At 50.2% G+C, this 23340-nt stretch overlaps 1 protein-coding gene across 2 annotated transcripts in view; it reads right to left on the bottom strand.

Moving 5' to 3' along the window:
* ERI3 (ERI1 exoribonuclease family member 3) overlaps positions 1-23340 on the bottom strand; it is a 227623-nt gene that overhangs the window by 137314 nt on the left and 66969 nt on the right. For both annotated transcript variants that reach the window (XM_065409400.1, XM_065409401.1), the window contains exon 6: positions 12419-12491. In XM_065409400.1, the coding sequence (XP_065265472.1) occupies positions 12419-12491 (73 nt within the window). The remainder of the gene's footprint in view (positions 1-12418; positions 12492-23340) is intronic.

A 23340-nucleotide genomic window follows, 5' to 3' on the forward strand; every position in this document is an offset into this window, starting at 1 on the left:
TCCAAGACAGGTACTTATGTCTCTCCCTGCCACGAACACGATAGCTTTGCAGGTCTGTTTTTTCCAGGACTGACAACAGAATGAAGTTTATCTAGGGGCTGCCTGCAGTGCGCGGTGAGGGTGGACACACTCAGCCATTGGAATGATCTCCTTGCAAAGAGCAAGAGGTTCGGGAAGCGTGAACGTGTGTCCTACCCGGCAGTGCAGGGAGAGGCATTCTGGGATCTATGCTCACGGGCTCATCTGTTCTCTCCCCCTCTGTTAAACCTCTACTTTTCTGATGCACAGGAAGTGTCGCTCCAATGACCATGCTCTCGCCTCTGGGGTGGCAGGTCATCAGTTCCATTCCCAGGCACAGGCTCCCACCCACTGGAGACAGCCCGGTGTGGCAATAAGGTAATAGTGCTGTTGCCAGAAGTGCCCTTCCCCTTCAGACAGGACATTAGACAGAGGCTACAGAGAGTTAAAGATCCCCTGTAAGCACAGCGTCCTGGTCATTCTCTTAAGGGGAGCTACTGTTTAGTGAAAAAGGTTCCTGTGATTGTGTTACCCCAGCTTTGAAAACACCCCCAAAGCACTGCACAAACCCTTACCGCAAAGGGACGGAGAATGGACATGCTAAACTACACAGCAGTAAGCACATAACGTTGCTTCACAAAGCTTCTGGAGCAGGAACGGTTCCACCTCACCTCAGGCACTGGGTGGATCAGCCCTGTGATGAGCCAGCGCATCAGCGGCCGACAGGAGACAGTCCTTCCCATGGGCTGATCCAGACACCCAGAGAGGACAACAGGAGGCCTGAAGGTCAGGTACTCAGGCTGGAGCCCTAACAAAAAACAACAGCACGTGCCTGGCCAAAACGCAGATTCCAAACTCAAACACAGGGAGGTGTTTCCCCGAAGGCCGTTTGCTCAGAGCCTCTAGGAGACTGAGGCACAAAGTCTGTGGAAACATTCTGTGGGTGAAGGGAGGGACTTGTCCACGCCAGAAGTCCACCCACCTCCCACTTTCGGCGTAATTGTACCCAGCTCTGCCAGTTAGACAGCAATCCGAGTGACTGTCCCTCTGCAGTGGGACAGAGAGGGCTGTTGCTTTAAGGCCTCTCCTGCATGCCCTTTCCATCTCAGCTGACTATCCTCTGGCTCTCTGCTGTTCTCCTTCCCTTTGATTTAAGAGTTCGTCTCCTGGCCCTGACAGTAAGGTATTTCTGTCCCACAGATTATAACTCACTCTGGGCTATTATTCAACTCCCAAGCCCTGGCCCTGCTGCATTTAGTCCAAACATAATATCCTTCATGCATATATTATCTGTCTCCCTATTATCTGGAATCATTTCGGAATTAAATTTCAGTCCTGCAATATTGGCTTGAAGAGCGGCTCGCTTTATGGGCTAGTCAAAGGTTAGAATACCAATCAAAATAACACTGCCGATGCAGAGAGACATTTTAATATTCCAAAACCCGGTAATTGTAAAAGGACATAATATTTTTTCCCTGATTACCCCAAAGGCAACACATGTTAACAAGGCGAGGGAGAGAGTGAAAGAAATTTCAGAGTTCAGACAGCTGTACGACAGATTTAAAGGAGAAGTGGTACAAGGCTGGCTGTGTTCAGTCACCGGAAGGCAAGAGGCCTTACCTGCCATGTGGATCAGAGCCACACACCTATGCCCTGGCAGCGATTAGCCTTTTTGACATTCCCCATGCAGTGTGTCACATGCTACCCAAGCTGGTCATGTGTGCAGAGCTTTGGCACTCTTGGAAATCAAAAGCCTCCAAGAGAATTGTAGTTATAAGGAACCAAAACAGCAAGAGGTGCGTTGAAACAACACGGAGGGGCTGAGACAGACCCACCAACGCCAAGCTACTTGCAGCCAGGGCTTGAAAGTTCCAGGAGGTGGACAGAGCGCACATACCGCAGGCCTGGAAAGAGAGCATCTGGCAGTGCTCCGCTAGGGATCAATCCTGGCAGGTGCTGAGCACTCGAGCTGTGATTCAGCAAAGCACATCAGCAGGTACTGAACATTAAGCAGTAGTCTCTACTCACATGCGTAAAGCTAAGCACATGCGTAAGTGCTTTGCAGGATCTAGCCCCTGTTGCGGGGTTAGAGGTTTGCTTTGCACGTGCTGTACCTTGCTTTTCTTTTGATCGTTTCTAGGCTTGCCATGCATTTTATAAATGTCACAATATCCAATCACGAGATACGCATAAACCCGTGAAATAACAGCTAACAATTTGGACAGGTTCTCCTGGGATTAAACGTCCTGATAGCAACTTTCAGGCACAGAACAGACTTAAAGGGACCATTTCTCAGACAGACAGACAGACACACACCGCCCCCTTTTCAGTTTCCCTCCCCACAAGCAGTTGATCTGCCTTCAACACTAACTGACATCCTCCCACCCCCCGCAAGAAGAAAGAATTGTTAATCTAAAGGAGAGGAGAACAATCAGTTGGACAAATCTTAATACTTTCATCAATCAAAATAAAATTTAACTAGATAAATTAACAAAAACGCACCCATCTTAAGCTTCCATACTCATATTTCACACAAAAGACCAACAACAACTGGACCTGGAAGAGGTTCGTTCAGACATGCAGACCTGCCTTCAAGCCAGTGCAAGATCATGCCATGCAGTATGTTCTCCAGAGCTTTGTCCAGGTCCGTTTTTAGATGATCCAAGCAACGAAGCTTCATTCATCCTGTATATCTGATCTAATCTATGCATTTCTAACATGCCCATCGCTATACAGAACAGATTCTCTCTCCTAAGACTGGATTGGGGGTGGGGTTTTTTTTTTTTTACTAGAGACTGAAGTTCAGTTTACAGATGCCAGGGTCACTTTCCTTTCACCGGAAAGGGTCCCAGGTGCTGGCTGTTGATTTAATGCCTTGTGGGAAAGGTGATTCCTCCGACAGCCCAGCGCCCCCTGCTGGCCTCCTGTGCTACCCTACAGCACAGCGTCCCCCGCGCCACCCTACAGCACAGCGTCCCCTGCAGGCCTCCCGCGCCACCCTACAGCACAGCGCCCCCTGCTAGCCTTCTGTGCCACCCTACAGCACAGCGCCTCCGCTGGCCTCCTGTGCCACCCTACAGCACAGCACCCCCTGCTGGCCTCCTGTGCTACCCTACAGCACAGCGTCCCCTGCGCCACCCTACAGCACAGCGCCCCCTGCTAGCCTTCTGTGCCACCCTACAGCACAGCGCCTCCGCTGGCCTCCTGTGCCACCCTACAGCACAGCGCCCCCTGCTGGCCTCCCGCGCCACCATACAGCACAGCGCCCCCTGCTGGCCTCCTGTGCCACCCTACAGCACAGCGCACACTGCTGGCCTCCTGTGCCACCCTACAGCACAGCGCACACTGCTGGAAGATTGAGACCATATTTGCTTTTTTCCTCTGATAACTCCCTAGCTCCCCATGACTTTAAAAATGACAACTCTCAATGGTTTGGTAACATCATTAGCTAATTCCTTCAAAATCCTGGGCTGCGCCTGTGAGCGAAAGCACCCCCGTGTTCACATCCCGCACACGATCGTTATAATCTTTGTACAGAATATGCCTTGTGAGGCATCTTGCGAGTCAGTAATCTCCTGGTGAAATGCACGTAGCAACAAAGTAAGTAAAGTTATGAACGGAAGCTGGAATCATGATTGAAGTGTGTTTAACAGACAAGTCTGGGAAACAGGTAAACCTACTTCTCAAAGACAAAGGACACATTGTCACTGGCCAGGTGCCATCAAAGCTGATGGGCCATCACCTATCAAGTGGCCATTCCTTGGCAAGGAAAGGGGGGTAGGGACAAACAGATCTGCATCTTACCAAACCACTGAGCAAATTTCCCCCTTACAAGGCTCCATGTCTCCTGGCGCTGAGCTAGAAAGAACTTTATCTAGGGCAGCGGTTCTCAACCTGCGGCCCAATCAGCACACAGCTGCAGCCCATGCGACATCCTCAGGGCCATACAGGTAGTATTGGACGCAGCCCACATAACACGCTGTGGGCCACATGTGCAGCCCACAATGGTAAATAGGTTGGAAATCACTGATCTAGGGGGTCACGCTCAAGGAAATGCATTTCAAAAGAGGGACTGAACTATACAAGAGAGGGGCAAAACCACCCCAAGTTCTCGCTCCCTGCCCCTCTCTCTCTCTTTTGCATCTAAGATGACAAATGAATCCAGCTTTTTAACTTTGGGAGGGACCTGCCCTGAAGACTGGCCAGTAACACATGTGGTAAGACTTTTATCTTGAACCAAGCCTAGTTTGTAAAGTTATAGTGATAGGAAGCATTTAATCTTTATTTTTCTTGTACCCATTTCTGACTTTAATTCCTTAATACTTGTACTCACGTCAAACCTCTCTCTTTGCAGTTAAATAAACTTTTTTTTGTTCTTTAATCAAAATTAATCCAGTGTTGTGAACTGTGTGGGTAACTCCATTTAAGGTAGCAAGTTGTTGTATATTGTCCCCTTACAGGGTAAACGGACCTGTGTTATCTGAACTGTCCAGGAGAGGGCTGGGCAGGGCAGCACAGAATACATACTTTGGGAGGGGGGAAGGAAATGCGGGAGTGGGAGTGCATTGGGGTCACCCTGCATGTGGTAACTGAGGCTGGGGGAAGGCAGAGTGTGACTGGAGTGGCTGGCAGGCTGCAGTTACACACAGACACTGAGGCTGAGAGTTGCATGCTAGAAGGCTGTTTGTGAGTGGCCCAGGTGGGAGCTACAGCAGCAAGGCATTGTGAGGCACCCCAGGGATGGTCCTCCGAAAGGTCATAGCATCTCACCTGGATCTGTGGATATACATATGGATATAAAAATTCTCCAGCAAAGAAATTACTGCACATTATCCTAGGTTTTTCTATAGCGTCTGTCACTGAATTATCTCGGCACTGACATAATTATGGGCCATGGCACATGATACTTGGAAAATATTACATCACCACGTACCCTGCACCCTGTGCAAGAAGGAACCTATCTTGGGGGGCAGTGGGGCCAGGGGGCGTCCTGACGGAAGTTCAGGTTGATGGAATCTGATAGGGGAATTTTCTGTTTCTACCGTGCTAGGCCTCAGACTGTTATCCCCTCCCAGACACCAGCTCTTTGTTTCTTCCTCACAGGAGTGGGGCGAGGGGGTCCCAGAGAGGGAATCAGCTCCCCTTCACAAACATCTCCAGCAAAGCAGGAGGCTGCAGCTACTCAGATTGGCAGCTACTACAATGGAACACGTCACAACCCTTGTAGGAGATGATCATTAGAACAAGCTGAGACGCATCTCCAGAGGAAGGGGTTCAAAAGTGAAGGGGGTTAAAAATCCTGCCCCCACCGAAGGCAAAGGTCAAATTCCCATTGGCTTCCATAAGGCCAGGATCTCTCCCCAGGCATATTTCTAAAGCACCTGCTACCACAGTAACGAGGGGCATCTCATCACCACCTGGGAATGTTCACATTTCTTCACAAAACAAGCTCAACACTTTGTCTGCAGGGAGGTTTAGCCCCATGACAAGGAAGATTTTTGGAAGAGAAAACAAAAACAGTCCAAAGAGAACTCACTAGCCCCACAAGAGAAAACGCTTCCCGACAGTCTTTGCGCTTTACAAGAGCGACGAGAAGACAGCATCCGTCAGTGTACACAGAGGAATAGCTTCTGCAACCTTAACTGTGGACTCTCAGACCCAGCAGGGCCAAGTACTGTCCTACCTGTTCTCAAACCACAGTTATGTTGCTATGGCCTTCATTACCTTCTGAATTGTCCACGCCTCTTTCTCTACTGTTCTTCTTGCTCAGTTTTTAAAGAGTACCTGAGTGATCACACATTTCAGACTCCTCATTAACGTCACGCCTCCCCATAAATAGCTGGGTCTCCTTTCTCTCTTGGCCTACACCCTCTGATGTATTTGTACAAGCTTTTACCCCTTCGGGCAGCATTAACTCACTGCAGTGTCGGGCTGTTGGCTGCCCTTTATTGATGCTGTCTTTCCATTTCCAGACAAGGTCCTTTGTTACCCTTACATCTCAAGAGACACTGAATTGCAGCCTAGCATGACCCTGGCTCTAAATCCTTAACATGGAGGTTTACCACGGACAGGACGCCTGACCTGGCCTAGCAGATCACGAACCTAAACCGGAGTTGTCATGAGAAACCGCAAAGCCTGAGAAAGGAGCAGGGGACGAGCCTAAGCAAACGCCTTCCCTCGTGTTACAATAAATACTATACACAGAATGATTTTTATTACAGTCTAAGCTAACTGATGATACTCTTGGAAATAATCTGATTCTAGCTTGCTGGGTGGGGCAGCTGTGGTCTAGTGCAGAGGTTCTCAAACTGGGGGGGGCGCGGAATGTATTGGGGGGGCGCATAAGACGCCTTAGGGGAAATAACTTACTGCACACATTTTACCCACAGCAATGAATAACTAGCAAAGCTGATTCCTCCAGACCAGTGGTTCTCAACCGGGGTACACCAAGGGCTTCCAGGGGGTACATCATCTAGAGATTTGCCTAGTTTTACAACAGGCTACGTGAGAAGCACTATCGAAGTCAATACAAACTAAAATTGCATACAGACAATGACCAAGGGTATGTCTTCACTACCCGCCGGATCGGCGGGCAGCGGTCGATCCAGCGCGGATCGATTTATCGCCTCTAGTCTAGATGCGATAAATTGACCCCCGAGCGCTCTCCCGTCGACTCCTGTACTCCGCTGCCACGAGGGGCACAGCGGAGTCGACGGGGGAGCGGCAGCAGTCGACTCCCCGTGGTGAAGACACCACGGTAAGTCGATCTAAGTACGTCGACTTCAGCTACATTATTCACGTAGCTGAAGTTGCGTAACTTAGATCAATCCCCGCCCAGTATAGACCAGGGCTAAGGCTCGGATTAGAAGGTCAGCAATTTGTCAGTAATAGTGTGCTGTGACACGTTTATTTTTATGTCTGATTTTGTAAGCAAGTGGTTTTTAAGTGAGCTGAAACTTGGAGGTACACAAGACAAATCAGCCTCCTAAAAGGGATGCAGTAGTCTGGAAAGTTTGAGAACCACTGCTCCAGACACCTCAAGTCGTCAGATAGCGCTGTGCGTTTGACTCTAGATGGCACCGGGCGTTTTGGCGGATTTCTGGTACGCTAGCAGAGCATTATACAAAGTCGTTGCCAGCTGTATGTTAAAAATCCGTTTGCCACGACGTGGTGTGTGAGCATGCCACAATCGCAGTTTTGCTTTTGCTCTTATGCCAATGGACCATTGGGTCATTTGTGCAACAGAAAAAACCCAACTCAAGTGAAAAACAAAGAAGTGAAAACGGATTCAAGTGAAGCACCCCACTGCGTATATCGATGTATGTACTAGTGTGGAGGGGGTGCGTGTGTGTGAACTACTACAGACACAAAGAAGGGGGTGCCATCAAATAATCTTGAGCACCACTGGTCTAGTGGAGCGAGCAGAGGGCTGGGAGCCAGCTGGCCTGGGTTCCATCTCTGCCTCACTATTGACTCACTGTGTGACCCTGGGCAAGTCACATCACCTCTCAGCCTCAGTTTCCCCCAGCTGTAACATGATACATCCACAGCCTTCACAAAGGGATTTGAGATCTGAAGATGGAAAGCACTATGTAAGCACAAAAGACACACTGCAGACTATGGTCAATAAACTTTGTCGTATTTATTCTGAGGTGAAAGAGGCTTGGCAAAGCTTTGCTACACCCAGCTCGGCCAGTGTACTTCAGCCCTGAACCGCAGCCCCTCTTCCTATTCCAGTCCTGGGCCCCAGCCCCCCACAGCCACCCCAATACCCCTCAACCCTGATCTGCAAGCACCCTCCGCTATTGCAGTCCTGGGCCCCAGCCCCCCACAGCCACCCCAATACCCCTCAACCCTGATCTGCAAGCACCCTCTGCTATTGCAGTCCTGGGCCCCAGCCCCCCACAGCCACCCCAATACCCCTCAACCCTGATCTGCAAGCACCCTCCGCTATTGCAGTCCTGGGCCCCAGCCCCCCACAGCCACCCCAATACCCCTCAACCCTGATCTGCAAGCACCCTCCGCTATTGCAGTCCGGAGCTCCCGTCTGGGAGTACACAGCTCCTCACTGCAGCTTAACCCTGACCCACAGAAGCTCTGCTGATGAAGGAAAGCTTCAGACAGAAGCCTAATGGAAGCGGGTAGACGGTACAGCGATGCTCAGTGGCTCTCTCTGGCGAGGGGGCTTAGGGGCTATCTGATATACAGACGCATTCTAATAAAACCCTCTCCTCGGCAGCCCTCCCTGAATACTTATCTAATCACAGCAAAGGGCGCGATAAACTCCCTGCCCCGAGTCCTCTCTGCATTGACAGTTCACTAAAGATACAAGATCGCTCAGTGACATTACAAATGTCAGCAAGCAGCGATTAGGCTTGGTGGAGGGGACACATTAGCAAGCAGGGGGGGGAAGGGGGAGTCAAACTTCTGTCAACGCGTTCAGCTGCATGGAGCAATTTTTCCTTTGGCTTTTGTCCTCAGTGAAAGACAGCTCTGCCCGTCCCAAGGCCCTGCGATCCAACAACCTTCCCTGGTGGAGGAGAGCCAAAGGAGACAGCTGTCCCCCAACGCGGCTGGTACCTCAAACACAAGGGTTTGCTACGGAGCAACAAGCATGGGACCTCAGCGGCCCCAGGCCCCAGCCCACCCCTTCTGTTGGCCTGAGGAGCGAGCCTCAGAACCAAACCTCAGCTCTTTCTTCTGACAGCACACACTGCCAGGCTGGTCTGTAACGTACACGTCAACTCTTGCATGGGTGCCAAAGCATTTCTTGCTACGTATAAAGTTAAACTAAAGCTCTCAATTCAAACCAGTCTCTCTGAGTCTCTTACCAGTGCAGAGAGAGAGCATCACAAATATGCTGGTGCAGAGGGATAAGAATGGGCAGGTGGACAACTCATCTTGCTACACGCGACCTCATTTGCGACACCATCAGTAGGGCACCCAAGGTCAGAGTGTGTGAACGAATTCCCAGACTGCTTTAGAGTCAGCAGCGGGACTTTAATATCTAAGCAAAACGCTGGAGACCGAAGAGCAGCCTCAGCGGCCCCGTTTCCATTAAAAAGGCAGCGTGCAAACACGGCGTGGGCTTTCCGCAGAGCAAGACGCATGGCTCACTGGGCGAAGCCAATAAAACAACAGTAACAGATTGTGTGTCAATTTGGGGTATTAGCGACGCAAAAGACAACGCTCCCCTCCTTTGCCACTGTGTTTTGCTCCACCCACAGCAGCTGAGTCCTTACTCAACTCATCCCAATACAATTTAAAGACCCTTTTCCAGAGACCACTAATAAACTAAGTCCATCCCAAAAACGTACTTGGTGCTGCGGGAAATTGGTCCCAACACGCACGTTGGGGCTTCTGCAACAGGACTCGCGGTTACTTTGAAGCAGTATATAAGGGTACCTTTGGTAGAATTATGATGCTAGTATGGCACATGCATTTTCATCAACCAACTTCACTCCTTTCCAAGCCTAGATGGTAACCACAGGCTGGTGCCACTGTTAAGTGGGAGGTTTCGGGACTTGCATTACAGGGTTGCTGGCCGGGGATGGTGATCAGCAGGTGCCAGTGGCCCATTTCAGCAAGGTACTAAGACACATGCCCAAGTTTAGGCACGTAAGTAGCTGCGCTGAAGTCCAGTGGAACTACTTGGGCTGGAAGCTGTATATCTATGCACATGCACACACACAGACATTGAAACGTGCCTGTAATTTTTCAAGTCACGTGCTCCCATTCTTTGGGCTTACTTAAGTTTGTGGCAGTGATTCCTTTTAATTGGGTAGTGTTCTCCTATTACCAAGGAACTCAAATGCAGGCCCATGCTAGAGGTGACAGAGCAGAGGTTTTCCCGTGCTGTGGAAAGACTGCTCTAGTTACATACTTCATATAAACTCAAATACATTGTTTTCTTAACATTTGAAACCAGAGTCTCTGCGTGAGCCACGCCCTAGAAACTGGCCATTTCACATAAATCCCAGCAGCTTGACCAAGATTTTCCTCCAGGGGATCAGGTCATAGGCGCAGGCAGATGACTTGGGAATATGACAGGAGGGACAGGAGGAGGGAACGTCGGGCTGTTTGAGCCACTGGGAGGGGGTGGGTCCCCGTTAGGTTGCTCTCCTACCTGGCCATTATTATTTATCTCTACTACAGTAAGGACTGGAAGCCCCAAATGAGACCAGGGCCCCTGTGCTGGGCGCTGCTCGGACACAGATAGACTCTGCCCTGAAGAGCTTACACAGTAACCAGATACGATGAAACAGAGACCCCAGAGGGGAAGGGACTTTGCTGAGGTCACAGCCGGGTCTCCCTATGCCCAGGGTATTCCCCTACCCAACAGACGCACTGCCTTCCTGGGTGTGTTTGGGGCTAGGACCGTGTCAGGGACTGCAGGAGAATTGAGCAGCTGGGAGGAAATCCAGGTCCCTGGTTACCCCATACTCTCCCTGCAGTACCAGAGAAGGCCACACCTAGGCAAAATGTTTACCTAGGCCAGAGTTACTCTCCCCCCCCCCCCCCCCCATGCTCCCCAGATGTGAACACCCTTCAAGGACAGGGAGCTGTGAGTGGTAGGAGAGGAGCCACCCCGAGAGGTGAAGCATCTCTTTTCCCTCTCAAGCTGGGCTCGCTCCCCGCTGGGCTGAGGACGAATGGGACCGGCTAGTGAGCACTCACTGTTAAACAGCCTCCCAGCCCCAGCCCACGACCCCTTGATTCCAAGTGCAGCGCTGGGAGAGAGCTACGTGAAGCGATTCTTTCCCACCCTCTCCCACTGTAGCCCTGTGCTTCGCTGAGAGCTCAGTGAGGGCTTAGAGTATCAGCTGAAACAAGAGCCATGAAAACCCCTTGCCCGCATGTCTAACTGGAGTATGATGAACCCAGACTCCTAACTTGCTAAACCAGGTAGCCGAGGACTACTGCAAACAGCCATCATTTATTTGTCTTAGGGCCAAGAGGCAGAGCACAGCTTGGGGCTCAGCCGGTTAATATCAAACATCACAGTGCAGGGGGTTTGGTTTGGGCTTTTTTTTTTTTTTTTTGATTCCCCCCCCACCCGCCATCAATCAACCTGCTGGTTATATAGCTGCTATCCATTCACCAGAAGTTTAGTGAACTTCAAATGGCGATCATGAATGGTCACTGAACTGCAGAATGCCCCAATGTGCTTTCAGATTTCATTTACAGAGGCCCAGCAATCAGCCAAAAGATTTGCTCTGACAGCAGGGAATGCAAGATCCCCTTGACAAGTTCAGCGGGGAACGTGCTGCCAGCATCCCTTGTTAAGTTCATGTTCTACCCTGTTTGATGGAGTAGATCATGCAAATTGTCCTTTTGCTGCTGCTCGGCCTGTCACTCACATTGTCATTTAAAACAATAAAACAAACAAAAAGCCGAAGTTAAAACCCAAAATTCCGCAGAGCTGTTTTCATGCAAGTTCTGTTTACCAAGTCCCTAATTATCAGGACAGGGCTAGTCACCAACACCGTTCGATTCAATGGCACAACAAGCCGCAGTGATGCAAAAGCCTTTAAAGGAATTATCACCACAGCTTTAATCTGCACAAGGCCCTCGTGCCCCTTTCACAGCCCCTGCAATCACCCGAGTTTTCTCTCCCCCTCCAATTCGCACCACTTGGCAGCTTTGGCATCACACCACCTTTCCCTGCAGCAAGGGAGGCCGGGACAGGACTTCCTTCAGACCCACCCAGGCCAGTCCTCCATCAGCCAGAAGGGACAACCTAGAGCAAGGCAAGATGCTGCTGATGCTTTGAAAGGCCCACAACAGGGAATGAATCAAACCTGGGTCTCTTGTGTGGAAGTGCAGAGCATTAGCTGTGGAGCAGGCCCTTCTCAGTCACAGGGTGGTATTTTGGCGGGGGGAGGGGGAAGAAGGGTTGCGGGGTGGAGAGGGGGAATTGTTTTTTGAAAATGTGCATAAAGAAGAAATGTATAACTAAATGCTTCCCTATATGCACTTCAAGGCTTCCCGTGCTGAGGAACTGCCAACCAGGATTCAGCCGGGAGGGAATGTGATCTTAGGAGCTCTAAACCCCTGGAAGAGAAAACACAGGGCGAGCACCGTACAAGCTGACACAACCTTCACTGGAGAGGTGCCTCCGAGTGCTGTGCTATTATGCATAGAGACAGACAGTGCTAGGCCGGCCACAATGGGATTCTCCACAGCTGCAGAACATATTCCATCAAGTACTGTAAGACTCTATTAGCGGAGATACAATACGGAGCGGGAGAAGGACTCGCTCAGCCCCAGCCTCTCTGAGAAAATAACTCCTTCATTTCAATGCAAAACAGCAGTAGTTATTAAACGCCACCTTGAAGAGCAGAAGAGGAAGGGAGAGCGGGAGGGGATGGGGGGACCGTGGCGGTTTGCATAAAAGTACCTTTTTCAGATTAATCCACTGTTTGAAGTAATCAGCAACCGGCAGCCCTAAGTACTGGCATTGTCCTGGTAACCTGTAAGAGAGGAGAGAGAGCAGGTTCGATTCAATTACTGCATCCTGACAACACAAACTCCAAGTTTTATTATGCACTTTTGGTGGTGAGGAGGAGGAGGAGGAGAAAGCGAGATCCTTGAGTCTACTTAAATGTGCTGCATTTCAGAAGGATCCCAGGCACTTGGCAAGCGCTTCCTGAGAGCGGGAACTCAGCTGAAATCTTAGGTCCTGGCTATGCGCCGGTTATGTGTGCAGGCTGCCAAACTATCCTCACGTGGGCTGTTTGTAACAAGGAGGGTGGGCGTTTTACATGGGAGCGGTGTGTACCTTCAACACTACGCCCAGCCCTCCCCTGGGGAGAACATGGCTGGAGCATCTGGGCTGTCATGAATTGTACTCCCCAGTAACGGAGGAAAGGCAGCTCCCTGCCCCAGCGAGCTTACATACCAAAGAGACTTGACAGACAACGTGACTGCCAAGCCACAGGACACAGGTGACCCAGCTAAGCCTCAGGGGCGACAGTTTTCAGACACTTCCTACATGGCGTCTCCTGCCACACTGTTTTACGGGCAGCAGGGACAAGACCGGCCTGGGGCTATGGATTTCCACACAGCAGGATTTTTAGGCCCAGACGTTTAAATACTGCTCAGGTAATTGTATGGCTAGATCACAGGTACTCAACAGCCCAGCCCCTAAGAGACCACCTCTCCCCTGACACACCCGCAGCAGAGGCCCCGGAGCTGAAGCCCCACTGGTAAAAGAGAGAGGGAGCCATTGAAAGGGGTTGTTCGCCTTCGGGGCACCAGCAAGGCCTGCCCTCGCCTGTGAGAAGGCAGGCACTGGGTCTGGCTGGAGAGCAGTGCAGTGGGACTTCCGTGCGGATTACGAAGGGAAGTTAGTTATATTTATTTTCAATTTGATCTGATGTGAGGTAATCAGTGGGCCTGTTCGTTTGTTGTTGAAGTTGTCCACAGCGCTGGACAGAGGCTCTTTTATTGGAGAGCAGAAACATTCCAGATAAATAAATAGAGAGACTAATTAGATCCACGTGTGCATGTAATTACCACAATCCCCGTAACTGCCTGTGTAGCTAACAGGAGACTTGGCATTCCGCAGCCGCATTACAGTTAGCGGAGGTCAGTGCCAGGAGAGAGCCAGGAGGGCGGCACGCAGGCTGCAGGGAAAACCCTTGCTTGTGGGTGCTGCCAGCAAATCCATGGGAAGCTGAACAAGGGAAGCTGGAAGACATCTGGGGAGGACACCAACCAACAGTGCATTCTTTGCACCCATTCAAGGTCAGGCAGGCTCCTGCCCACACCAGCACCAGCGATGGCCAAGAACAGAATACGCTCTCGCAGCCCCAACCCAGAGAAGTGCAGAGTGGGGGGCACACAGCACTTTTCTGGACCCAAAGTTACCCCAGACAGAGACCCAAATGAAACCCCGTCAGCAGCACTGAGCTTGTCAATAGGAATCATAGAATCATAGAATATCAGGGTTGGAAGGGACCTCAAGAGGTCATCTAGTCCAACCCCCTGCTCAAAGCAGGACCAATTCCCAACTAAATCATCCCAGCCAGGGCTTTGTCAAGCCGGGCCTTAAAAACCTCCAAGGAAGGAGACTCCACCACCTCCCTAGGTAACGCATTCCAGTGCTTCACCACCCTCCTAGTGAAATAGTGTTTCCTAATATCCAACCTGGACCTCCCCCACTGCAACTTGAGACCATTGCTCCTTGTTCTGTCATCTGCCACCACTGAGAACAGCCGAGCTCCATCCTCTTTGGAACCTCCCTTCAGGTAGTTGAAGGCTGCTATCAAATCCCCCCTCATTCTTCTCTTCTGGAATGAGGGGGGATTTGGAGGGGCAGCACAAGGGCTACTCTAAAGGTGAGTTACTGATTAAGCAATAAGACGCGCAGTCCCTTCCTCTCTGGGCATGGCTTGTATGATGCTAGAGCCAGCTGCCCTGAAATATACCCCCGGGGTCACTTACTGCTAGTACGTAACAGAATTCACACATTAAAAACAGCCTGAGCCAGGCATTTTACTAGGCTTTGCAGACCTGGGCATGACATCATGGAGGGCCAATCAGACAGGGCCAACGGCAGCCCAAGTTCCAGAGAAGCCGTTTCATGAAGGAAGCTGTTTTCCACTTGTTCCCAAACCAAAGGCAAGTTCAGAAAGAAACGGAGCCCTCTCAAACAAAGGACCCGTCTAGCGGCTACACCTGCCAATCTTTCTGACTGCTGCTATGTAACCCCACAGGAGCTTTACAGTAATAAACAAGCAGGTTCCTTCTTCTAGCCCAAGAGGTATTAACTCAGAGGATCCAATCCATCCCCAGTTAAAGTACATGGAAAGACTTCACTGACTTTCCCAGGAGATCTGGCCACCGGGCCTGGGGACAGTCTCTTCTCCTCTCCGTGCTCCAGCTCGCCCAACCGTAAATCGGCACCAGAGGCACCGACTCATCTTTGTGAAGCACGGCGACACATCGGCAATGGGGTCGGGCCCAGGACCTCTGGATCCAAAAGCATGAGCCTCGACTGCCCGAGCTACCAGGCCCGGCCTGCTGGCTCACAAGCAGCAGTGGTCCAGCCACGAGAGGGAGGCAGAGAGCCCAGTTGTGTGAGCATTAGGGACTGTAATTGTTACACCGCGGGTCTGCTCTCTACCCACTGGGCAGAGCCCGCACTCTACTGTTACAGCAGCGAAGGATGGGTCAGGGCCTCATTCTGGCTCTCAGAAGAATAGAGCAGGTTCTCTCCCAGTGAGCTCCGTGCCCTCCACTGGCACATGGACCCAGGTTCGCTGAACAGGGCAGACTGCGCAGCTCACCTTCCCCGCTTGAACTGAGCAAGCAGGACGCAGCCTCCCTCTCCCAGCCCGCCCTGCGAACCAGGGAGTTTGCAGACATGCATCCGCGTGCACTGCTCTGGATCCTTCTGGTTTGTCAACTGGCCCCCCAGTTACTGCCCCACTTCACACACATACACAGACTGATACAGTGAAGCCACTGAACACTTTTGCAGTATGCTGGCTGCCTGAAGCGCCCACCCCAGCCTTCAGCTTTCCCTTCCCAACCTATACGCAGTGCAGAGCGCAAACCCACTGCAGGATCTTCCAGCCCGATGCTAGCGCAGACACGTGTGTACGCAGAAGCTCTCCTGTCAGCAGCAAAGGTGCCTGCAGTTAAACCACAACGGCTCTGAAAACGCCGGTCTGGCTGGGGCAGAGGGGTCTGTACCGGGTTTGTGAGGGTTACAGGACAGAGCTATTTTAAATGCACGGAAAGGACATGCGGAGCACACTGCCCTCAGTCAGCCAAGCTCGCAGATTTGCTTTGGCCAGTGGGAGCAGCTCTGTATCGTTTTTAGGCAGCCTGGACACACAAGAAGAGCTCCATTTTCCACCACATCCCTGCTCCTTCGTACACTGCCAAGTAAATGGGGCTGAGAGAGGAGCCGTATGCAAATGGGAGGCGAGGTCACATGGCTTTATTTCTCCCTCTGAAGCCAGCTCTCCAAGCCGGTAAGAAGAGCACAGCTCGGCGGTGATAAACGGCCACGCTTTAGTTATCACTTCCCTTAAGTTAAGGAGGGCAGGCGAGTGATGGATGGGCAGGAATTTGGTTATCTGGGAGGGCTGTCAGCCGGAGTCGCCTATCTCCGCACACATTTAGCAGGGCATCATTATGCAATGGCATGGAGTTAAAATATGACCAAGGGTACTGAAAGAAAGAAAGATGGGATTAAAAAATAGCAAATTGAGCAACAATAAAGGCGTGTGAGGCGAGGACGTTATCGTACGAGTGACACCTTTTATCTCGGTCTGGGGAGCTAGAGCAGGGCACAGATTGGTCCTTCCTCCGCTATTGTATCCTCTTGTACAAACAGAGGCAGATAAAATGTGTCACCAGTGCGATAGCATATCAATTTAACCCTAATTATCCAGAGGGTCAAGCCAAGAAATAGGGGTTTCTCATTTCAACAGGTTCCTTAGTCTCTGCTATGAGCCACCACATTAATACAGGGGGGGAGCCATAATTGAATTCAGTCACTCAGGTGGTCCTAGTGTATAAAAAATTAATGCTCGAGTCTCCTGACTAATCGGGCTTGGTTCATGTCCATCTGCTTCTGGGTTCAGGATGTCAGAAGACAAAGAAATTGGGCCAGTTTCCTCACAGAGGGTGGTGTATTGATATTGAGCCAGTTAGAACAAGTCCCTCTTCAGGAAAGATAAAGGGACATTAAATCTTGCTATTTATGGACCTGGTCTCAGCCTTTAAAAAAAACAACCCATGCACTGTAGGCCTTGTTGTGTAACACATGCGGAATACTTTAATTACAGTCTTGCCAAGCCCCTGCACGCTGGGGACGGGAGGGGATGGCAGCAGCCATCAGTATCTTCTCACCAACCTTCTCCGCCCTTGCAATCCACTCCCCATTTGACCGCTTCCCCTCCCAAATGTTCTCAGCTCAGAGGGAAATTGGCAACGCTGATCTAAGCGACATGGGCGCAGCAGCAGGAGACGGGGGTGCCCAGAGTGAGGTGACAGTGTGAGAAGCGGGGGCTAGAAATGCCTCCCAATAATGCCACACAGTTTAAAGCAGGGGAGACCAAAACATGCCCCAAGGCTCCTTGCAGAACATGGGGCTCTGAGCTTTAGCTGAGGGGCAGCCTAAGCCTACAGCTCCCAGGATGCATTGCTCCATCTTGATCAGAAGGTGGCTGCTCAGGTGAAGATCAAGAGCTGAATGCTGAGACATCAAATCTCCGGTGGACATTCTTCAGTATAAAAGGTGAAGGGGCAGCGGTATGGTCCCATGCAAGACGTGCCCCTTCAGAAACCTGGCAAAGGGCGGAGGTTTGGGTGCCCCCTCCCCTCCTAACACAGACTGTGCAGCGGGGGTGGAATAGCCACATACTGGGACAGGTAAGGTGCTATGTCTGACTGAGAAATGGGGGCCGAAAGCTGTGATTATAAAAATACAGCCAAAGCCTTGCCTACACTAGAAAGCTGCACCAGTCTAACTAAAGGAGTGAATTTAAACCAATTTCGTTAAGCCAGAACAAACCCCCTGGAGAGAAGTACCACCACATTTCATAGTGGTTTCATTTTGGTTCAGGGTGGTTTGATTTAAATCAAAGCAATTTAAATCATCGTTTTTTTTCAACTTTTCCATCTGTACTACAGTTATTGTCTAAAGAAAGGCGAACTCTCATTGGTCGATACAGCCATTTAAAGCATGTTGATTTACAACTAAATAGAGCCTGTGTACTAGATTTGGTACAGCTTTTTGCTACTTAGGAGGGTACACTACAACTACATGCATTAAACTAAGCAATTATATAGCTTAATATTTTCAGATTCTTATTAATTTACATTTTAGTATGTTAGAAAATGATGAATGATCTATTGCTTATTTACTACTACTGTGCCATATTTATAAAGCTTGACCTCATATGTTAGATATTTTCCCGATTCTTTCTTTATATGGCAAAGCAGCCTTTAATAATGTTTTTGATGGAAGCTCATGAACTCAACATATTTAATTTTTTTATTTAAAATGTTTTAAGAGATAAGTTTAGGCCTTAACATATTTTGCATTACATTCAGATTTCATTTTAAACGGGTATATTTTTAAAAAGAAAAGCTTATTATAACTTACACAAAATGAGAAAAACCCTATTTTTCCCCAAAAGTTCATCCATTTTTATCCACGCTGTTCTGGTTTACCTTAAGTTGACAGGAAACAGATTTAAACTAAATCAAAATAAGCCCCTCTTAGAAGAGTAACCACACAAGGGGCTTTGCACTGATTTTAATTAAATCAAGTTAAAAAAACAACTTTCCTTTGTAGATGAGAGTTAGTGAATATGGGCACACTAACTTGGAAAGTTCCCCCTCGTGCCTGAGTTCTGAGGACAGTCTTGGTGACTTCACTCTCAGCTGTCCAGGGATAACACACACGGCTGCTTTTCAGCACAGACTGGGTATCCCAGGCCTTTGGTACAACATACCACAAAGAAGCCAGGAAACAACACTTTCCTATGTGACAACAGGTGCTGTGAAAGTCAATCCCAGGTGTAAAGGCAGAAGTCATGACCTCACAGGGCTGTCATCTGTGACATCATAATTCCATAAAAGGGAGATGGCTTGTGACACTTGGATAATTGTATACTGAACTAAATTCCCTCTGCTGATTCAACAGATACAATACTCTTCTCCATTTTTTGTACAAAACACTCACCCTTCACTGAAAAGCACTCTCCTCTCAAGAGGGACACTGCCGTGGTTGATAACCATGCACACAGCAGGTCAGGAAGTGGAGAAAAGCATTGTATGCAACAGAAACTACAGAGAGAATTTAGTTCAGACAGCGTCTAAAGCTCAATGCATCAAGTTCATCCAAACATTTATTATTTTAATCCAGGGTAAGGGGCTCCTGATTCACCCAACCTTGAAGCCCTTGCATTGTTCAAGCGACACTCTTCCCTGCCAATGGGGGATGATCTACCTTCAGGCCCACACCAATCCAAGTAGCAAGTGTTTCTACAGGTAGCGGTGCAGTGCACTTCACCTCCGCCAGGCTCTATTCGGAGAGGGATTTTGCTAACAGTTGTAAAGCAGAGGTGTCTGGAGGCTGGTTTATTTCCAGCTAGCTACGACTCGCCAGGCATGCAGAGCCCCCCCTTTGCTATTTGCACACTCGCTGGGCTGCGTCTAAATTCCCTTAGGATGCCACTGCTTCCTTCAGTCTTCTGCCCCACGTGCAGATGGGTAAAGCACACAGGGCCAGCAAGGGCCTAGCAAAGCCCAGGTACAAACCTGTGGTCAAATTAACCACACGCAAACTCACGACCAAGGGCAGAGCTGGAGCTCCCCCCCCCACACCACTTGGGAACAGAACAGAGGCAGAGGGAGAACAGGGCAATTTGCCCATTTGTGCTCCTTTCCGGGGGGCTCCGATGAGTAACGACAGAAGCAGTTACCCACGTCTGAGACTTGTTTTAAGAGTGGGGCAAGGCCTGACAATCACAATTACAATCAGTTCAAAACAAAGCCAGAGCTAAGAGACTTGTAGCTTGGTTAAATTCACAGAAGCTGGACATCCCGCTCCCAAGCCCTCTCAGAGCGGGACAGTGATCACAAAGATCCCCGTGCTGGGGTGGAAGCTCCCTTGCTTTACTGGTCCCTGCCGGAGAGCCGTGCTCCGAGCGACGCTAGCGCCAAGTTCCCATCCTCCCGCCCTGATGCCAAGCACACGGGAGACCCTTTCCCATCTGCTCTCCAAACAGCCCAAGAGGCAGCGGCAGTTAAAATTCACAAGCAGCAGCTGGAGAAAGACAATACACTTGCGAGGGTCAAAAGAGCACTCTGTTTTCATACCAACCCAGAGACAGTGCCTTCCCCTCCCCTTGCCTTCCTCCCACCACCTCACTTCTCTCCACTGCCCCCAAACTTGTCAGTGCAACACGCCTATAAGCTGCACATCAGCTTTAAATATCAGTGTGCATGAAGCAGGGACAGGAGAGCAAGGAAGTGGGAACCGGCAGCGTGAGCCTCCATCGGCTGTCAGGGAACACTAATGAATTTCAGCCCCAGCAGCCCTGCCTCGGATGGGCTGAGGCGAGGAGGAACGTTACATGCTGCCGCTGCCACGGCTCCTCGCTGTCTTTTTCAAAGCTCCACGGTTAATAACTGTCATTGCTGAGCCGGCAGCTGCGGTCCTTGAACTGGATGGGACGGCAGAATTCAGGGTCCCAGGAGCGCACGCTCTCCTCCGCTTTACCACACCAATGCAGAACGTAGAGAGGTGCAGGCAGCCCAACTACCAACCAATACGGAGTACTCTAGGCCAGAGAGAGCATCATGTCAGATTGCACGGAGGGGTTATCCAGGCAGCGTCCATCGCCATGGTACCTAGACAGGGTGTGCATGATCGGGGCCACATGCAGAAGTTACGGCTCTCTCTGACATACCAGGCTTAATATTCTAACAGCATCACCTCAGCTTCTTAGTTTCTAAAGAATTTCCTTCAGATCCTCCCGTCCACAGTAGGTGCTTCACCGATCATTGTCCCTGCTGTCAGCCCCAGCACCAAGCTTCACTCAATTCTGCTTCCAGCATCTTCGGAGCAAGCACTAGATCCGAACACTGCCGTACCGGGGTACCAGTAACATCCTCAACCAGACAGACGGCTGCGTGCCAGGACAGACAGACACGCCGCTCACTTGACTGGACGTTGTGCAGGGAACAGCTAGGGAAACAGACAGACGCGGATGTTCCTGGCAGCCGTGAAGGGGTTAAAGAGCGATTTGCCCCTTGGAAAAGGGATGGGACGCATTCCTGAGGCACCAGCAGGATAAGGGAGTCAGAACCCGGTATTACACGCACAACACGAAGGTCACTGAAACTCTTCCTTACAAATGTCAACCTGTCACTTCCAGATATTAATGAGGGCTGACCAGCAGCTAAAAGGCATCCATGCTCCATTAGTAATAAGAGACAAGAGGCAACATGCAAGGAAGAGCACACAACAAGGCGTGCGGAGACACCAGTGGAACTACACGGCCCTGGGAGGTGTGGTGATGCACAAGATCATAAGCCTTGTGCCTGAGAAGGGAAGCTATTGCCACACAACCCCACTCACTGGAGTGTGTTATTGTTTTCCCTTCATCTTTAACTGAATTAGTGTAATGAGGCCAACAAGCCCAGACCAAAGCAATTATTCTAGTACCTTCACGTTCAGAACCATCCTTTCCTCTGCACAGCTTGGTTTGGAAGCAATTTTTCTGCATATGCAAGGTACATTTCTGCCAGAACGGCCTGAGGGACGGGCTGTAATTCCCACTGCTTGGGACTCTTAAAGACTGCACTGGACACGAAACCTTTTAGGGAGCCATCCTGCACGGATCTAACCGTTTCACAGGTATTTGCCATCTCTCACCTTTATGGCAATACCCCTATTTCCTCCATGCCCCCTCAAGCTTTGCTAGGGACAAAGGAGTTTGGGAGGCACCTGCCAGTCCAACACTCCGAGCAGCCAGGCAAACGAAGACGGCAGGTAGCTCCAGGAGATAACGAATGCGATTCATGCACAAGAAAAACAATTCAGCCACAGCACCAAGGCAGCAGGCTCTAGAAGTCACCATTACACTCATTAGCTTTCGGCCTAGTCCTGAAAAGCTCTGAGTCAATCTAATGAGAGTGGAAGGCACTCAGCAGGATCCGGCCCTTTGTTGGTATTCGCCCTGTCTAGAGTCGAGCTGAGACGCGATCTCAAAATTAAACGCAGGGCTGCAACACAGCAGGTGTTCAGACTCCGAGAGGAGAATGTTCATCAACAATTGCGTTCACGCGATGCTACAATAAATCTATGTGCCAACGCTCAGCGGCTTCTCTTAAGGAGATTCATAGCTCTATTTGCTGGGCCTCATTCTGCTCCCCCGTACACTGCGATGAAGCAGGAGTAACTCCACTTGGAGTCAATGAGGGAATGGTGGAAGCAAGATCAGAATGAGGCTTTTTGTTTTCATTTACCAATCGAGGTTCCTGCTCCATTGACAGCAGAGGCTTTGCACCCTTCCAAATCAATGAAGGAATGTCCAGGGGTTTCAAAGGAGAAGGAACTGGAGCTCTTCTAGATGTGTCCCCCCATGGGGGCTCCACTTCCGGCGCCCAGGGATTGTTGGTGGCAGTGCCCGTTCAGCCCACGCACACGCTCCAGGAATCCTCGTGCCCCATGGCAAGGATACATAGAGCTGCATGGGTGAACCACCCCCAGTTCCTTCTCTACCACTAAGTCTCACGAGAGAAAACTCCGAAGCAGAGGGGAAGGAGGGCGGGAAGTGAGGCACCCATAGCGACATACATCTCGAAGAACTCCAGTTACTGCACAAGGTGAGTAACTGCTCCTTCTTCAAGTCGTGTCCCTATGGGTGCTTCACTTCAGGTGACTCCCGATCAGCATCCCCACAGGGAGAGCCATTGCTAATCCTGAAGACAGAACTGCATCACCAATGGCAGCATCTGACCTAGAGGCATGAACCAAAGCATGGTGTTTGGAAAATGAAGTCCAGCTCTGCAAATTTCAACACCTGGAACATCTTTGAGCAATGTCACGGAGGTAGACTGAGACATTGCAGAATGGGCTAGCAACTTAGGAGGAGGCTGGGTATCGACAGACTCATAATAGGAGATAAAACACCCAATGATCCACCTTGAGAATCTTTGGGTGGAGACTGTGGATCCTTTGGATCTGTCCACAATTCAAACGGTCTGGGAGACTTTCTAAATGGTTTGGTTCTGTCCAGGCAGGTACGCAAGGCAGCATTCTCTCTCCTCTGATGTGGCTTCAGGAAAAAACTGGGAACTGAGTGACTTAGTTAATACGAAATTCCGAAGACACTTGAGGTAGAAACTTAGGATGTGATTGTAACAAAACATTTTCCTTGAAAAACACAGTAAATGGAGGACCTGCCATTAAAGCCCCCAGTTCTCCAACCCTCCGGGCAGAAGCAATAGCCACTAAGAAAGCCATTCTCCTGGATAGGTGACATAAACAACATGTAGCCAGTGGCTCAAAGGGGTGTTTCATAAAACCGCTAAGGACAAAGTTCAAGTCCCTTGTCGGGGAGGGTTCTTTAATGAGGGGGGAAAGAGTCACCAGACCTCTGAGGAATCTCGGGATTGTGGGGTGAGAAAAAAACCTTCCACAGACAAATGAAAGGCTGCGATAGCTGCCGAGTGAACCCTGACAGAACTCAGAACAAGACCTAGGTAGCCTAGGACGGTGGGAAGAGAAGAGTGAATAGGAGACGCAACTAAGCGAAAGCTACAGCTCAGGTGAAGTGGGCACTC

The sequence above is a fragment of the Emys orbicularis genome, chromosome 8 (genome assembly GCF_028017835.1).
Source record: "Emys orbicularis isolate rEmyOrb1 chromosome 8, rEmyOrb1.hap1, whole genome shotgun sequence".
NCBI lineage: Eukaryota > Metazoa > Chordata > Testudines > Emydidae > Emys > Emys orbicularis.